The following is a 19,015-nucleotide window of genomic DNA, read 5'->3' as shown; positions in this document are numbered from 1 at the left end:
TGGCTCCAAATGTTTTGTTGTAGGCTAAGGGCGCTGACGCAAATCTGTAAAGCCAGGCGGAAAACCCCTACATAAAGAGTGACATCACCGATAGTAATCACCTCAATGCGATGCAGTGAATATCTACGCTTGTGTAACAAGAAGCGGGCTGCAAAAGCATGCAGGAGAGTTTGGCCGATAATACTATAGCGTGTGTAATGAAGTGTATATTCTGCGATAGTCACGACTGCGCCGACGCTTGGCTGCTTGTCTGCTTGGCGCCATCCATCGCTTGGCAGACATAGCTGACATTGGGTACCGCCCGCGAGGAATTCGAGAAGTCACAGATTTTTGCATTCGTGGTGAAGTTTTGTCATGAACTGTCGAGGTTGTGATCTACAGTGATCTGTCGGTGTAATAGTCGTTATGTCGTGTATGCACTGTGGAGAACTGTAGTGGATGGTGTAATAGAGGTGTAAAGTGATACATGTAGTGTGCATGGTTTCCTGCTTGAGAGACCTTTATGGGTATTTTCGATTACAATCTGTGAAACTATTGTTATTTTTTAGGCGATCCGTGTAGCTATGTATCAAAGCGGGTTTTTGTATCGGTTATTAGAAATCTGACTTTCGACACACAGACAGACAGACATACATGCATATAAACCAAAATATCTGCGTTTAAATAGCCCAGAAAAACTATGGTCTTCAAAAATTCTCAGAATAACGCCCGTGCATAAGCAAACTGCGCTATGGATTAGGAAACTCGGTTTGTCGAGATTCTAGTGGAAATTAAACGAAATGGTCTTCGGCAGGCCATGCAATGCAGCTTACGGACAACAGATAGACCACCCGTTTAGAGTAATGTGTGTAACAATGGGCATTAAGCGAAATATGGAAGAAATCAGTTCTCTTCGCGGTACGTGGTGGCTCGTGCGTCCTTTTTGCTTCCCTCGCCGGTTTAGCACCACGGACCTCTCGGCCGCCAAGCAAGTACTGTGTCACAGACACGGGATGCCTTCTGCCTACAAGGTGTTGAAGTCAATGGCTGCAAGTTAGTGTGTACGCCGCCGTTGATAGGACGCAGTCCACGCTGTGGGATGAGCAATTCATTTGGGTGGAATTTGATTGGGTTGAGGTAGAGAGAAAGAGAGAGAGAAGGGGAGAGAGAGATAATAAACTTTATTCCTGAGTCCTCCACAGCGAAATACACACTGGATGGAGATGGCTGCCTCTTCACGGGGATCCATGCGCTCCTCTCGCCGCCTCGCCCCTGTTGACTAGTTGTAGCTTATCCTCCAGGGCAGGGCTGGACAGCGAGATACTCCTTCTGTTAAAGGTTAGGGTTGGGGTAGTGGGTTGAGTGCACAGGTAAGGGTGTCGCTTTCTGAGTAAATATGCACTCCTTATCATGTGCTAGAGAGTGTCTAATATGTTTATAGACTGGACCAACTTCTTCTTCAAATTGGTTTGTGAACATGCGGTTGGGTAGAAGGTGGTGCGGAAATACTCTGTATATAATGCCGACCGTCCGCTGGTATTCGGTATCCGGTATCGTCATGAAATCCGCGGTATCCGCTGCGTCCGCTGCACGGTATCCGCTGCGTCATGGAATTGGTCAGTTTCCTTCGGAAACAGAGTGTGGCCAATCCCATTCTCTGTAAACCGGATTTTCATGGAAGATAAATAGGCAGCGCGAAAGAGAACAGTTTTAGGACTCATCATAATGTCGGTAATGGAAAATCAATAATGTGGAAAATGGGTCACCCCTGCTTTAGCATACTGGAAACCATTCTGTTGTTAGACGCCAGGTCTCTGGATGGTGGTTCCTAACCCAGAACCATAACCATAACGATTCGGAGCGTAATCAAGACCCTATCACACTACTTAAGCTACAAGCACTTCGATGTCCCAACCGCAATCGCAGCATCTTTTCCCAATAAAATGTATTGGTGATGTCTTGTGTGAATGAAACTTTTTTCGACATCCACACATATTGGTAAACAGGCGATATTTTGGCGTGAGCGCATTTCTCATTCGTCGTTCCCTGTTGTCCACTGGTCAATACTCATGTGCTTGTGTGTGCGAGGGTGTGAAATTTAGTAGCGTTATGAACACCATGCACCCAAATGCGCGGACGTCAAGCGTCAAATCAAGAAGAGTGGTTCTTGCAATCAATTCCATTACATTTAAGCGTTCTTTAGGCTGACTTCATCATCGTGCATTTTCGCATACTCTGGTTTTCTTTATGACACATCTCCGGTATAAAGATATCTGAGACACGTAATCGCATCCTCGCATGCTTTATTTTCGAACAAATGAGCATTAAGGCTGCCGAGGAGGCTGGCACTTCGACCATCCCAGTTCGCATTGACATTCACAATTCAGACTATATTCCAGAAAGCTTGCGAACAAGCTGCAACGTTGGCTTTCGTGCCGTCCTCGAGATGTTCAGTGGCCACAGGCGCGATCAGGATCCGCTGCACAGTCGGTCTCTCACGCACACTACGCACATGTGCTCCCAGGCGTTAACCTCCTGAATTAGGTTGTTTGTCGGGAGGTTGTCGGCTTTAGTTTGAGGCATGCCTCAGGACCACATTTGGTGGCTGGACCGCTACGAGGCGAGCTAACGAAGACGCACACATGAGGATGCAGCTGAGGGAGCCGCTCTCGAATTTGAGACTTGGGGTGTTGTAATCAGGTCCCTGCAACCTGGTAAGAGAGTAAGCAGCCTTCGACAGGTTCAGAAGAACCCCCCTGGGAACGCCGGTGATGATGGCAATCCCTTGTGCTGTCGGCGCCGAACTTGGTGTAACGTAGACCATCTCGGAGGTGGATCTGCCTGGCCGGGAAAAGTCTTGAGTACGGCTCAATGCGCTGTACAAGGTGACCCCAGATGGAGCCAAGGCAACGACATTGCTGCTGGCGCCGTCGGTTTTTGGGGACGCCTGGATCCCCCTTGCTCCGTGACGCTGCGGGTAGAGGCTTGTGTTCCTTCCAGAAAGGTTGGCTGCCGTACTGAGGTACCAGGGATAGCATGAGATAGCGACTTTGACGGGCGCTCACAGGATGACATGCGTTCCAAGCGTTGCTCCACCGCGGATGGTCTAAGGTCCGCCGCTTAAGCTTGGACTGGAGCGACCCGCTATCTCGCACAGAGAACGCAGTTCGCAAGGTGACTGGTGATTTCTCTGCCGTCAAGGTCCCGGGTGACAGCCTCAATCTCGTACAGCTGGTGCCCTCCCTCACGACCTGGCCGTGGTCTTCTGGCCTTTGGAGGGTTCCGGAGTGATTGGCATTTCGGGATCTCAACAAGCCGGATGGCCCCAGTAAGTCGGCACGTCGGACTGGCGTCGCGTAGGCGTCTTCCTTACGTGATGAGATGGCGTGAGGGTCGTCCTGCAGGTCTTCTGGTATCTGGCTTTGACTGACGACAGATGACGCGTAGCCCACCGCAACTTGTGCCGACGGCGAAGATCCAGGCATCGTGAGGGCCGGTCACGGAATCTTGGAAGCTTGGAGAGGACTATTCATATACTTACAGGTTCCCCGGGAGTGCTGTCCACTGAGGCCTGTGACCATTGGTGAGCAGATGAATTATGATCACGGTATTGCTCGAGCTGTGCGGCCACCAGAACGTTCCGAAGGACGCCTGGCTGGAATTGCCGAAGACCAGAAAAAGCAGGGGAAGTAAAGAATACCTTGAAGAGTGCCCTCGTCTGCGTTCCTTTTCGGAATGGGCTAGGCTTCAAGGAGAGGGCAAGACGTTAGTGAAGCGGGCGCAGCCGTGGTCCAGTCGCGCGCTGCCAGCCCACTTGCTCGTGGTCTCGTGCAAAGGCGGGATTCTTCCTTTTTCGGCAGTGGCATAACCCGAGTTTTTTTTCAGGATATTCCACCCCCCTCTTTCTTTTCCTATTTCTTGTGTACTTTCTTAATTCTTTCTTCGTTATGAGTTATATTGCATGTGTATATATATGTTGGTGTCCCTCTTCTCCCATTTTAACCTCACCATTTCTTTCGAGCGTCCTCTCCCTCGTCAATCCCCCGAAGTGAGGCCTCCCTAGATGGCATGCCTACCGCAACCCCGCCACATTTCTAGGAAGGAATATTGTGCTCAATGAAGGAATTATCGATTTAGTCAACAAAGAGGAGCAACAGGCCATATTTCTCGGACAGAACAGAGGGAAAGGTCGCTCCGAGAATTCAATAGCGGGAGAGAGAGATAGAAAAAAAATCAATTTTTAAAGACTGGTTAGACAACACTATCGATCGCTCGTCACCTGATTACTGATTTAGATAAGAAATTTAAGTGATACCGTACAGCATCTTGTGCACGAAGTTAAAGGTATGCGGCAGATCCTATAAGACATGCCAGAAAGATATCTTGCACATGGGTGTGCTACCCGTTGCATCTGTTGGAAACTTTTGGGAAGCTGAGCAAAAATTTACCAAGATACCTATATGCTGTCATGATAGACACTGCGGCTACTGCATTTATTACAAATGTCAAACTTGTCATCTTATCATTATCGTCTTTCTTATTCTTCTTGCGTATTGTCATTTTCTCTATATTACGACTGACCCATACCCGCGTTCGGATCACCGAAACACACAGGACATTTACCAAAAAAGGATTTCGCTTCTCGCCTAATTATTACTTCTGTAATTAGCGACATGTATTAAGGCCTGCATGAGTAATTGGAGCAAACTACAACACTTTACCAAGTCGATGGTCACAATACGTCCGCGTTCAGTTAGGTGTTCATTGAGCTGGGGTGGCGTCGGATATAGGTTCGGGGTGGACTCATCTCGCTTTGCATAGCCCCGAAATTTGATTCCCAGAGTCATTTTTACTCAACTTTTCTTTCAACTCAATTACTTTAATTCGGCCTTAACAAGTGCCTTGATAAAATTGGCGTTGCGCAGAGCATTGTAGCCCCCTCCCGTTTTTTTATTCTTTTGGCCGTCTTTCAGCCACTTAGTGTCATCCGTGTCGGCCATTTCGTGGGCCCCCTCCTAGCCACCACGCTCGATATTCGTCCTAACAACTTCAACATTGAATTCGTTATAAAAACAAGGCCCGCTTTAACACTTAGTATGCCTTGACGTTGGCATAGTAAGGTATACATGACTTCTTCAAAAATTTTACTGAAGAAGTGGCGCGCACATAGCGCTCATGTCACCTTTTTCGCCGTGCTGTTTTCGAAAAAGATCTAATTCTTGATGGGTTAATGCATTATTTTTGTCGTTGGTTTATTTTTCTTCATATTTCTGGTTATTCTCGGATTTTATGTCGTCCACTGGTGCCTTTAGCACTTCTCTTCCCTTTGTAGAACAACCAAGGATCCAGGAACTTGTCGGCGAGTGAGGCCGAGGAACTTATGGGCAAGGACCCTGATTACTACCTTCGAGACCTCTACAACTCCATCGCCAGCAAGGACTACCCGACCTGGACTTTCTACATCCAAGTGATGACGTTCGAGCAGGCCAGGACCTGGACCTTCAACCCCTTCGACGTGACGAAGGTCAGCTTTTATGCTGCCTGATTCTACTCAGAACTTTGAATTACGCCAGGGAGCGGTGCCCTACGTTAAACATCCCTGCTCAATGAGGGTTCGTAGCCTAAATGTTTGGCAGATTAGGACCGGTTTTCTTGCCGAATAGCACAGCGCCCAGGCCTAAGATTTTATGTGGGAAAAACGTAATTCAAGCAATCAATGCCCTCGGCTGCTTTGACAACTGCGCGATCAGTAGGGCTTGTGATATAAGACAGAACCTCGACGGGCAGAAGGTGGTTTAAAGAGTTTGGGCCACGAAGTTGAAATGCAGGACAACATGCGAGCGAAGTCAACAGTCAAGCGGCGAACTAAGCTCCAAAATTATTTCGGCTTCATTGTTTGGCAAGTTATAGTTAATGTAGAGGAATTTCAGCACGTGCAAGATGGGATAAATATGGGCCACTAATCAAAAACATCCAGACCTTGTGCTTCCATATTGGTGTCGCCTCTTCGTACCGCCTTTTTCGCGCTGAAATGATTTTATACGCCAGTGTGAACCAACTAGATCTTGTCAATGTCTATTGTTAAATGGATAGCTAATTTATGATACCTTAAAAAAACTAAGTTCGCGATCACCCGAGCAAAGCGGCCAACAACGCAACCACAATGGAAGGCGGATCACCAGTCGTAACAGCGCTTCGTCTAAGACGTGCACGTTCTTTCCCACTTTGCCAGCACTTTAAGCAATGCTTGATTCGGCTCCTTCCTTGTTTCCAGTTGTGGCCACTCTCCGACTTCCCGTTGATTCCCGTCGGCAAGTTGGTCCTGAAACGGAATCCCACCGACTACTTCTCCGACGTCGAGCAGATAGCCCTGGCCCCAGCGAACCTAGTTCCGGGCATCGAGCCTAGCCCCGACAGGATCCTCCAGGTTTGTGCTACGCATCACATTCCCTCAAATAAAGTTACGGGGGCGCCTAAACTTTATCTTGCGATGTTAGAATGCGCGAGCATCATTCCTTGTTTAGTTGTGAAACTGTGTGTGGGGTCCATGGGTAGGTATGATGACGTGTCGCTGGATAATGAGCATGAACCGCGAGTTTCTGATGACGGCTGTTGTCGTAACTGGCCAGTGCAACTGCAACTGAGTAGCCATGTTGCTAGGCCTATATCCAGCCTTCTAGCAAAGTCATTCATTGTACGTAACGGGTGGCGACCTCACACCTCAAAGCGTAACGTTAGGAATCCCGTCCGGCAGTCAGATGCACCCGTTCGCTGTCACGCATGGCATTTGTTAAATCGACCGTGAGCTTCGGCGGCTTCTTTTGCCTTCCCTGGGCAATCCAACAACAGTAATCGCGCATTCAGGCCGTCGCAGCCAGTGGTGCATTTCGATGTGCAGTGTTTGCTATACGTGTAGCCAATCGGAATCTTTCATAGCACGTTGTGGCCATACTTCTCACGCGGCGGAGAAATGTCCAGGCATCAAAACAAAGGTTGGCTGACGCTCTTTTACCAACCTCCAAATGAGGGCTCAAATTGTGATAAAATTTTCTCATCGTTGTTTCAGTCATAAAAGCTCGTATCATAACGGAGAACCGGTACGGTATACCCGGTAGTAGACCGGTGCCACTGCGTCTGCACAAAGGGAAGAAACCGATCTTGCGCATGCGCAGGTGTTCCGACTGTACGGCCTGGTGCCGTACAGGGAGCGGCAGTTACAAATGCACATTTGTAAATTATATAAACTCTACCATGTAGGCACTCCAAAGCACAGTATATTCACTCCATGGTAAACGAAACGTGATCCCATGTATAGAATAAACTACTGGCTGCTGAGCTCATAACATTTCCAGTTTGGCACGCAGACAGACAGAATGCTTTAAATTGACCAGTGCCGCTACGGGTATTTCATGCCTAATTGCTCAGTTCCGCACCAGCCCGCACGAGGGCGAGGAATAATTTTATTAGAGAAGTTGGTGATCCTTGGCGTCAGCGAAAAGCCCTTGGACTCTAGCAGCTACCTCGGTGAGTTGTGTGGTCCAGGTTTTATCTGCTGGGTCGGAGCTGAGCAACACGGTCTCCCATTGCTCTACCTCACTGATTCTGCAATCCAGCTCGCCAAGGATACAGCTGGAGCCCAAGGGCTGTTGGTCGACGCCTATAGGGTCACCATCTTCTCTAAATAAACTTATTTCTCATCGTTCCTGGGGAATTGAACAATTTAGGCATAACGTACATCTAACTGCACTGGGCAAGCCAGTAGCATATGTGCTAGGTCAGACCTGTGTTTAACTTCGTGGCATTTGTCAGGGTATTTCCCTGGCGAGCTGTAGCTATACGGCGCCGGGTTTGGATACGAATTCGTTTGAAGTAGCCATACCATGATTGCCTCTTATGGAGTGATGGGTGACAGGGGGCCTGCACCAGTCGGTAATAATTTTTAATGCTCCTGTATTACACGAGCAAATACCTGCACGACCATCGGAGCTAACCTGACGTTAGGGTCAGTGCCTTCTCGGTTGTTGAATTCCCCAGCACCATCATGTGCCAATTAACTCATTCTCGACCACGCCGGAGGGTGCAGGTACCCATATAAGGTGGGTTTGGCCGGTCCGCGCATCGCTGTGGAAGCCCGATTTAAGGATTGGAGACGCCTCTGGTTAGAAGACCTCCAATAAAATTTAAAATGGCAGTTTTGAAGTGGCTCACTATGTATTTGATTTTTGTGGAGTCCGTCATTGCAGGGCAATGGCCACCCCTTCGCCCACCTTCGGTTCTTTCGTGCGAAACGATCCGGAAGCAATGAAATGTCACTGTAGATCGACTATATACCATGAACGCCATGGCATCGCGACTCTCGTAATCAGCTACGTGCATGTATATTACGTTACATGATTCTTCCTACCACTTGTGCAGGTCTTTGGCACTGGCCTGCCTTTTCTGTATGTTGTGCACGGGGGGCATGTTTTCAAGGATCGGTGAAATGTGTATGATTTCGCTATTTCTGGAGGTAACGCAAATTTGGTTGGCGCTGTCCTCGGATAAGAAATTCCAACGGAGTCGAGGATGTGCCTGTCAGTCGAGCCCACGAGACGGAATTTTCTTAATGCGTAGACTTTTGGTGTGCGGTAGAGTGGTTTGGCGGCGGCGGCGACGGCCATGTCCGTGTACCTTAGCGACCGAATGTGACACCGAAGGCCGAAAGAAAACGGCGGAGGAGCGTCTGGCGAACGTGTGAGGGAGAGGGTGGTTAGGTCGAGAAGAAGCCCAGCACGCCAGAGTGCTGCTCGTGGCCCTTCGGCGTCCTCCCCGTTGCGTTACTCATTCTAACCACATGATATCTGCGCGGGAGGTTCAAACATGATTTAAAACAGCATGCTCGGTGGCGGCGACGCTCTGCGAAATAGCGGCAGAGTATCGCGCCACCGGGCGTTTGTTGATAACGTGATCACTTCTTGAGACACAGCAGCTATGCGCCGTGACCAAGCAGACTGCAGTTCGCGCTGCTCACAAATTCTGCATTAGGTAGTATAGTAATCGTCAGCTGCTTTTCCTCTGAACATCCGTCACGTTGTTCTCAAATTTAGTTGCTTAACATGCATGTTGATTCCAAAGCACTTTATTGTTGTTGTTCTGGGACGTATAAAAACGTTGCACAAAAATTATACCCATCTTCCCGCGAGGGAACCCTGATGTGATGCGACGCATCAGGGGGGAGCGTTTGGACTGACGCTGGTATTGGATTGCGTCAGTCCACTCGCTGAAGGGACTGTCGCTTCCATCACGTCTTCATCGGAAGATCTTGCACGGAGGTATCGTCAAGCAAAGTCAAGTCAAGTGCGAGAGCGAGCGCTGGACTGATCCGGTGCCGTGCGCTCCCCCGCTTATATTCCCGCTTTTGAAAGGAGAGGAGCCGGGGGGGGAGCGTCGCGCGCATGCGCACACATGCGCGCACCCAGAGCAGCGAAGCGCACACTCGCAGCTGTTGTTATGATAATGAGACGGAGCGACAGTGTTGCGCACAGCTGTCGGAGAGAAGAACGGAGGAGAGTTGCGCACGTGCAGTGAGCGTGCGGACAACGCCGCGACGACGCAGGAGGGACATGCCTCAGAGCAAGAGATGCGTCGCATCTAAAAAACTAGGCTGAACTCCTGCCCGTTTCTTGGTTGTCACAGGGACGTCTGTTCGGCTACAGTGATACTCAAAGGTATCGACTGGGTCCGAACGTCAACCAGTTGCCGGTCAACTGCCCTCTGAACGTGCGCATGGCCAACTACCAGAGGGACGGCAACGCGGCTGTCGAAAATCAAGGTACAAGATCCGTCTACGCTTGATATTTATTTTCGTTGTCGTTAAATTGTCATGTCAGCTTAATTCAATTAAGTAGAAGACTAAAGGGTAACGAACGAAAGTGACAAACGTTTGCCCCGAGCCGAAACGTTAATACACTTTCGTTCGTTATCCTTTAGTCTTCTCTTTTACGGTATATTTTTACCGGCCCCATCGTATCGTACCTTGTTCATACGCATATATATATATATATATATATATATATATATATATATATATATATATATATATATATATATATATATATATATATATATATATATATATATATATATATAGAGAGAGAGAGAGAGAGAGATACTTGAGAAAATGGTAGACGCACGATTAAAAACAAAAACAGTGGTTTACTGAGGTTTCGACTGGAGGACCAGTCGGAGTTACTCAAGATGAAGACTGGTCCTCCAGTCGAAACGTCAGTAAACCACTGTTTTTGTTTTTAATAGTGCGTCTACCATTTTCTCAAGTATTTCTGCTGGCTCCTCGAGAAGTTTCTTTTACTGCTTATATATATATATATATATATATATATATATATATATATATATATATATATATATATATATATATATATATATATATATATATATGTATATATAGCCAATTAGAAATGGGAAATGAGGGGCTCAGTGAATTAAGACAGAATAAGGGGTGGCAGTCGAGAAAACCTCTGAAAGCAAAGAGGGAAATGCATTAGGTCATAGAAAGATATGACGAATTTTTTTAGGCAGAAAGAAAGTGCTGAAAAATATTTCTATGACCTAACGCATTCCCCCCTTTGCTTTCCGAGGTTTCCTTGATTGCCAACCCTTATTCTTTATATATATATATATATGTATATATATATATATATATATATATATATATATATATATATATATATATATATATATATATATATATATATATATATATATATATATATATATATATATATATATAGCAAATCAGGATAGGACCGCACCAGATAGGATCGCACCAGACCGGTATTCTGGAGGTCGTGGGTTCGGATCCCACCTGGCGGGCATTTTTTCTCCACTTTCTTATTTTCCAAATTCTTTATCTTGAGCTACTACATCCTCCCCTTTGCTTTCCGAGGTCTTCTTGACTGCCAATTCTTATTTCTGTCTTATATATATATATATATATATATATATATGTATATATATATATATATATATATATATATATATATATATATATATATATATATATATATATATATATATATATATATAAATATATATATATATATATATATACACAGTGATTCCTTCTTATAACAAAATCGCTTTACTCGAAATATCGCTTTATACGAAATTTCTTCTGGTCCCAGCCCAAACGCAGGCATTTGAGGCCGCATTACTCGAAGCGCACGAAGAGCTTGACCCGCTTAGAGCGAAGTGGCGAGCGAAGGCGTTGCCAAGCGGCGGCAACCCAGCGACGAGTCAGGTTCTTAACATGGCGGGTCAACGCCAGCTGGTGTTTCCCCTGCAATTTTCTCGAGCCGGTCATGCTCTATTGGCGCCCTCCGACTTTAGACAAACGCTCCAAATGCGTGATACAGTCATTTAATTTTGTTCCTAGATATCGCTGAATGTCATGGATGCGACAGTGCGAGACCATCCCCACTCCAACTGTGGAATTAGCAGTGTCGTCGACAACGGGGCGCCGAAAAATTCTTGTTTTGCAAACTTCACGGCTGCACACGTAGGAAAAAAAAATTCCCGAGTGATCATGAAAAGCCACCAGAGCAAAACTGGCCTGTTTTCATGAGCGCGCTGTGTACTCACAATGAGCGGGTAATCGTTTTTTTAGCTCATCAAACATAACCTCACACTCGAGCCACGCCATTTGCGGCGCTTTCCAGCGCGAAACACTCGTAGCTTTCCGTGACGCCCGCACCCCCATCATAAAACTGGTCACTGCCTTCCCCTACTCATTCGCTCTCTTCGGCACCCGACGTTCAGGAACGGTGGACGAGCCCTACTACGCATGCGCCAACTAGACATCAAAAAACAAAGAAAGGCCTTTTCTTCTTGCCGGATGTGACGTCATGATTTTAAAAAAATGGCAGCTATTGCACGGTTACCTCGCTGGGCTCTTCTCGTCGTGATTTTTGTCTGCCGTTGCGACTGTGCATAGGTGTTTGGCTGGCGATTGTGATGAGGGCGCTCCCGAAGAACTTCTGGAGAGCACTTACGGTGGTGTGCAGCGTGTGATTGGGACGGTGAGTATGTGCGGCCGCCTAATTTGCGCGTAGTGATTTACGACGGCGAACACAGGCGTTCTGCTTCAGTTCTGCCGCCTCAATTTGCGGGAGTGATGAGTGCGCTCACGACTAACTTCTTCTCTGCGTTTTATTAGAGCACCGTGTTAAGGCCGCTGGGCGTTTCGTCTCCGACGTGCGAGTGCGCGTATGTCCCAACTTCAAACGGCGCTGCTATCGTGGCCAGCCGCGAACGATCGTTCGCACGAAACTCTTGTCACGCACCACAGGGTTGTTGACTAAGAAATAACAAGACAAGACTATTGCGGCCTACAAAGGTGATTCCTGCGCGTCGCTTTAATTCGTCTAACCCCGTGTCTTGTAATCGCTGCATGCTGTCATAATCTCCGGAACATTATATTCAGGAGGTCATGGTCCTGCTGCATATTCTTGTTAAATCATTGCAGAGGGCTCTTGGCGCGCAGAAATGAGAATTTTGTAATTATCCACGTTAGTTTCGTTGGTCTCAGGGTGTTACTTTCTTGACGAGTGTATTGATGCGTATATCGCGGCATGGGAGCTGCACAAATGTGTTGACGGATGTGGAGGGGCACATGTTGTAGCTGTTCTTGGGTCGGTACTGGATACATCGTAAGTAGCGCTTGAAACGGGACACAGAAGAGAAGACACACACGACGGCGCTAACTCGCAACTGACATTATTAGGCGTAAACACAAATATATACTCAGAAAGAAAGAACACGCGCCTAGGTCAACCCCGAAAATGCAGTTTGATAAACACAAAGATCACAGGATTACGATTCGAAAAAACACACAAGATTACACTGCACATAGTCAACAATCAACCAGCAAAACATCTAAGTTAATGCATTTGACAAGAACAGAAATTCCTTTTCATGAAGTGCCACCGATGCGTGGCTGACGCACTTATCATCGTGCTTTCTTATATAAAAAGCTTCGATTACCTCGCGTGTCAATTGGTGCTTGTGTCGCCACAACACGCTGGTGTTTTCAAAAAGTGGACAGCATTGCGCCTGGGCCTTATCTTTGTGGGTCGCGCAATGTCGAGTGATATGTGCATGAGGGTTGTTTCAGAGCGAACTCCGGTGTTCCATCAAACGAACATTGATGCATATCTGCCTGATTGGCCGATATAAACGTTGTCACATGATAATGGCAATGAGTACACATTTCCTGTCTTGCACGGGACAAAAGGCGAAGCATGCTTAACGTTGCAATATCTGTCAGACTTCTGACCGGACAACCTTCTTTCCACCAAACTTACCAAGCTTATTCGGAGCGGAAAAAAGGACTCTAACCCCGAAACGCCCGGCAACATTCTTCAAACCATGTGATAAACGGTGGATATACGGAATCACAGCAGTTTTTATTTTTTCTGCCCCAAGCCCATCTTTCCTAGATTGCGCTGCCGCACCCACTACTTTAATTAACTTCTGGGCAGTCTTGTGCATTATGTGCTCCGGAAAACCGGAGGCGTCCAGCCTGGTAATTTGCGCCTGGAAACTATTGGACTTAAACACCGCAGACCTTAACACAGAAAAGGCTATTCCACTTTTCACCAATTTGGAGTGCCGTGAACTGAAATTTAGAAGTGGTTTCGCGGATCTAGGGCAATACTCCCAGCAGACAGGCCCTGGTTCCAAATGTAAGCGCAAATCAAGGAATTGTAGGCATCCCTTTGTCGGAAGCTCACACGTGAAATTAAGTCCAAGACTGTACTCTTTAAACAATTTAAGCACATCAACGGCTTGGCGCGAAACATCACAGTTCTCCACAAACACAAGAAAGTCATCCACGTATCTCACTATTTTGAAAGCCCATCCGCACAGGTTTTGCTGTATATGTCTGTCAATTGCACTCAGGAAAATATTGCTGAGGACGGGAGCCACCCTGGAACCTATACATATTCCAGTTTTCTGCAAATGCAACCCCCCGTTCCACTCTACAAAGGTGGACTGTAAGTAAAAAGACAGGATTTCGAGAAAACCACTTATAGGAAGACCGCAATTACTAGCAAACCGCATTTCATCATTTTCCTCGGTAATGCACCTCTTCACACTGTTCATCAGTTCATTGTGAGGAACACTCAGCGTCCGAATCACACGTTGCACACCACCGCAAGTGTTCTCCAGAAGTTCTTTGAGAGCACCCTCATCACAATCACAAGCCGCTGCAACGGCAGACAAAAATCGCGACGAGAAGAGCGTAGTGAAATAACCGCCAAACTGCCATTTTTCTTGAACCATGACGTCACATCCGGCAAAAGAAAAGGGTGCTTTCTTTGTTTTCTGATGTGTAGTTGGCGCACGCGCAGTAAGGCTCGTCCACCGTTCCTGAACGTCAGGTCTCTTCAGCGAGGCGTTCGGATGCGTCACTGCTCTCGCTCGCCTTCGTGTCAACTCCTCGCCCCCTTGCGTCCAGTTTCGAAGTCGCTGCTCCTCCAAAGCTCGTCCAGACAAAGCTCACTGCCGTTTTTTGCGCCTCAAAAAGTTTTGCTTCACTGAATACACTATGTTTTTATTAGGGAGCGTTTATGGAGCTCCTTGATTGCAGGCGTCGCAAGCTAATTTGCCATTTAACCCGCAGGTGCCTTATGCCTTGATCTAAATGTGATGCCATGCCCCTGATACCACCTTGAAATAGGCACCGCCTCTGAATTCAGAAGTACCAGAAAAACCACGTAAATGCAGGTTTTGTAAATGGTGCACAAGCGAGCGCTGCCTTCCCTTCTGACTATACGAGATAGTGGAACAAGAAAGGTTCTCGTCAATGATTCGTCTCCTTCGTATGCGACACAAAAACATCCCTCTTGTACGACCGCAAGGCACGCTTGGTTGGATCCGCATTGCCAAAATACAAAGTGGTCATATCAAATTTCGCAACTACCGGTGTACTTCATAATGGCATCGCTACATCAAGAGGTTGCAGAATGGCTCTGGTCTGTGCTAGTTGGTACATCTTCGATGGAAATCAGCTTGAATAAAACGAACACAAAAGGATGAGGGAGATACAAGATTCACTGCTGTGTGTCGTGTATCTCACTCTTCCATTTGTTATTCAAGCTGATTACCATCAAGGGGTTGTGCTGCTGCTGCTTGTGGCGGATTGACCTTCTGTGTTCGCGTAAGAAGACTGCCGATTCTTTTTCTTGTCCTGCCTGTCCTGCAAACCAGGACGTTCCTGCGAGCTCATTGGTTATTTAGTCGGGTCCCTTTCATGGGCTGCTTCCCTGGTCAGTTACAGTTAAAGCCAGTGATAGCTTGTCACACCTGTGCTTGGTCCCTTGTGTGCCATATATAGCGCTGGGTTTTGAACCCAAACTTTTCAAACGCTGCTCTTTTCCCTGACGTGAAACGAAATATGTAGTACGATATAAAAAATGCATCTCGGAAACCAATAAGATTTTTTTTGCTTCTTTGATGGCATTATTAAGACATGCCTGAAGGATTCATGTATCCAAATTTTGCGTCTTTGTGGTAAGTACCATCTTATCGGTCGTCTGTCGGTATATGGGAATGCGACGCTTTGATGACGCTTGTGGTCACGTGACTTCTTTGATACTTTGCACTAGTATTCGCAAGTATGAGAGAACCTTAACCCCGTGTGCCTTCCCCCACCCCTGTCCCCCTAACGTTTCTGTCTACAGGCGGGGCCCCCAACTATTTCCCGAACAGCTTTTCCGGTCCCGTTGATGACGCCAAGTGGAAGGCACCCCCGTTCCCTTCGTCCGGAGACGTTGACCGCTGGGACAGCTCTGCCGACTACGACGACTTCACTCAACCGCGGGAATTGTGGGAGGTCCGGCTTTCGAGCAAAGACAGACTTCACATTTGGCGCCGCTGGCAGAATCTACAATAACGCTGTTTATTAAGCTTACACTACATGCTTTACGTGTCTGTAGCGAGAAAACGAGGATGGTTGTTCCTCTCAACCAAGGATTGTTTTAAGCGAGTTTATGAAGAGGCCACAAAGGCAACATACAATTTTGTTACACGTGAAAGAGAAATAGCATTTGGTAACTCCCTCAGCGACAGGCCACCCATGACAGACGCATTTTCTTCTTGATGATTGTGGGGTTTAACGCGCCGACGCTACACAGGCGAAGACGCGCGCCGCAGTGGAGGGCTCCGGATTAATTTCGACCTCCTGGGTATCTTCAACGTGCCCCGAAATCTCAAACACACGGGCGTTTTTGCTTTTCTCGTTCATCATAAAAGCGGCCGCCGCGGCCTGAAATCAAACCCCATGGTTTTTAGTTTTTTTTTTTTTTTTTTTGCTCAGCACGCATTTTTATTCAAAACAAGCCAGGAGACTACGTTTGAAAAACGTTCAAGCTTCGCACTATGGTGATGCAATGAGGGCCGGAGTGGTCTAATATACGCCAAAAGTAAAGCGTAATTTTTAGCAGGTCAAGTGCACGTTGGCATTAAAATGATACGATCCAACAGAATTCGAGCCCTAACTACGATCGCCCAGCCATGTTTCTTGGTATTGGCTTAGATCAGTGGCCGCCAATAGCACAAACAAGATTCGGTGACGTCATAAAACAAGATTCTGTGACGTCATACAAAAATCACCCGGAAGCAGCTGGGGAGTCGCCACTGCTTCATATGTTTCCTTTAAAGGACCTCGCAACGGTGTTCTTACAGGTACTTTCGTGGCCTACGTGTGTTCTTCTGTCGTTCAGATCGAGACGCAAAAAATGTATCAGTATCGGTGCGTCTCCGCCTCTCCTACTTATCAGCGCTGCATCGCCGCGGTTGGCGCGGCACCGGCGAAAGACGCCGTCAAGTAGCGCGGAAAAGAGAGTCCCAGGTCAGACAACCACGGTCTTAAACTTCCGTAACGCGGCACTTTAAAGCGAAGCCGCTTACGTCTCATTAATAGCGTCTGTAGTCCACCTCATAACCCGCTGCAGGAAAGCCAACTTTTTCGGGCTATCATGACGATGGTGGTAAAGTGAAAGAAAAAAAAACGATTCCCGTGGTCGGAGTCGAACCTTAGTCCCTCGCTTTATGGAGCCGACGTTTATCGGGTGCGCCTTTCCCACACGATCGAAGCTTAAAGCGAAGATTTCTATGTCTCACTGGCGGTGTCGGTGGTCCACCTCAAAATCTACTGCTGGGAAGCGAACTCCCACCTGTAAAGCGTACTCTGCCTCAAATCTACCCCATGACAGGTGAAGCCTGCTTCAGGTTGTCGTATCTACAGGGGAAGCCCTCACGACAAAGTTTTGCGTTCAACCATCGCCATCGTTAGAAGCGGGGGCATCATTTTTTTAATTGCCCTCACAGGACACGGGATACGACGCCATCCGGGAGAGCGAGAAGCGGGCAGTAGTCCCCCGGTTTTTGAGACAGAGAGAGATAGAAACGTTTACTTCGCTTGAATTTTTAAATTTAAAATTGAATAACTCTCATTTCTTTTTGCGTTTATCTCTGCATGACACGAAGAACAGACGTAAAGAAGAAAAAGTACCAAAAATACATTGCAGAAGTGCTTAGTATCTCGATTATAACTTGAAGTTTGTGGGCGCGAAATGAAACTTGTGTTTGGCCGCATGCCCCTTTAGGCGGATATTTACTGCTCGCCTTAGCGATGGGGGATGAGACCGCGGCCATCTTGACTCATCTACTCGCCGTTGCAGGCGCTGAGCGATGAAGAACGCGACCACCTGGCGGACAACATTGCCAATCACCTCAAGGACGCCCACGACTTCATACGGAGCCGGGCTGTCGCGAACTTTGCCAAAGCTCATTCGGGCTTCGGAGCTGCTGTTTCGATGAGGATCGACGAACTCTTGCAGGTGGGACCTGTCATGTCCATCGTGGCAGAGCTGACTGCAAGCCTTCTTCGTATCTTATTCGATTGATTGATTGATTGATTGATTGATTGATTGATTGATTGATTGATTGATTGATTGATTGATTGATTGATTGATTGATTGATTGATTGATTGATTGATTGATTGATTGATTGATTGATTGATTGATTTAACGCACCTACGCAACGCATGCGATGGGCACGCCCTAGTGGAGTGCTCCGGAGAAATTTTGGCCACCTGGGGATCTTTAACGCGCACCGAAATCTCGTACACACGGGCGTTTTGGCTTTTTGCCTCTATCAGAAAAGCTTCCGCCGCGGCCGGGAAGCGAACCCGCTACCTCGTGCTCGGCAGCGCAACGCCTTAGCCACTGAGCCACCTCGGCGGGTTCGTGTCTTATTCGAGAGTAAGCTACTAAAGGCTGTTTAGGGGATAGTTGGTACAGACTTGAATATACATTTAGCGTGTGCTTTAAGCATATAACAGCTGCGAGCTGCTAAACATCCTTCAGCTTCAAAGCTCAACGTCAGTGCATCAAGCACGCCAGTATCGCACATCAGTGCACTTGAAATCACTTTCTGTGCAAGCTTATACAGGCCAGACAGCTTCTTTTCTCACCTGAGCACAATTTCGAAAAATCCAGTAATGTAGCGAAAAAATCGGCTTCTGATTAGCTATTCGAAGCCGGTTTTAATTTTTCTAAAAATTTGTATCTGATTCCGTCCGAACATTTACCCGTACTTCCTCCGTTTTCGGAAGCACGGAGAAAGCTATTGTCATCGATTGCACTGAAGGGTACTCCCGAATGGGCACACCGAATTGACCTTCTATATCTTTAATATTTGCTGTACTATTGTTAAAGTGCTCTTTGAAGGCCTCGTAAAAAATCTTACTCAATTTGCTTTCACCAAAAGTACGCCTACGAACAGTAGCGGTAGGGCCTTTCTGACGAAATGCGAGTCAAAAAAGAACCGGGGTCTAAGGCCGCACGGAAGGAGAAATGATGTTGGTGGGACAGTTTGTTCATACCAAATTTGCCGAATTTCTAAAAAGAGAGTTGAATTATCGGGACCCAAGGCGAAGAATAGCAATTATGAGCTAACCACTCCCAATCT

General features: G+C 47.1%; 1 protein-coding gene across 2 annotated transcripts in view; it reads left to right on the top strand.

Annotated features, from left to right (window-relative positions):
- LOC144142628 (catalase-like) overlaps positions 1–19,015 on the top strand; it is an 87,533-nt gene that overhangs the window by 13,256 nt on the left and 55,262 nt on the right. For both annotated transcript variants that reach the window (XM_077674271.1, XM_077674273.1), the window contains 5 exons: positions 5,312–5,503; positions 6,254–6,406; positions 9,655–9,790; positions 15,723–15,874; positions 17,724–17,882. In XM_077674271.1, the coding sequence (XP_077530397.1) occupies positions 5,312–5,503; positions 6,254–6,406; positions 9,655–9,790; positions 15,723–15,874; positions 17,724–17,882 (792 nt within the window). The remainder of the gene's footprint in view (positions 1–5,311; positions 5,504–6,253; positions 6,407–9,654; positions 9,791–15,722; positions 15,875–17,723; positions 17,883–19,015) is intronic.

This window comes from Haemaphysalis longicornis, unplaced genomic scaffold, assembly GCF_048455015.1.
Source record: "Haemaphysalis longicornis isolate Haplotype H1 unplaced genomic scaffold, Haemaphysalis longicornis Haplotype H1 scaffold_6, whole genome shotgun sequence".
Classification (NCBI taxonomy): domain Eukaryota; kingdom Metazoa; phylum Arthropoda; class Arachnida; order Ixodida; family Ixodidae; genus Haemaphysalis; species Haemaphysalis longicornis.
Note: the sequence above shows the minus strand (reverse complement) of the source record. Positions and strands in the feature narration are given on the sequence as shown.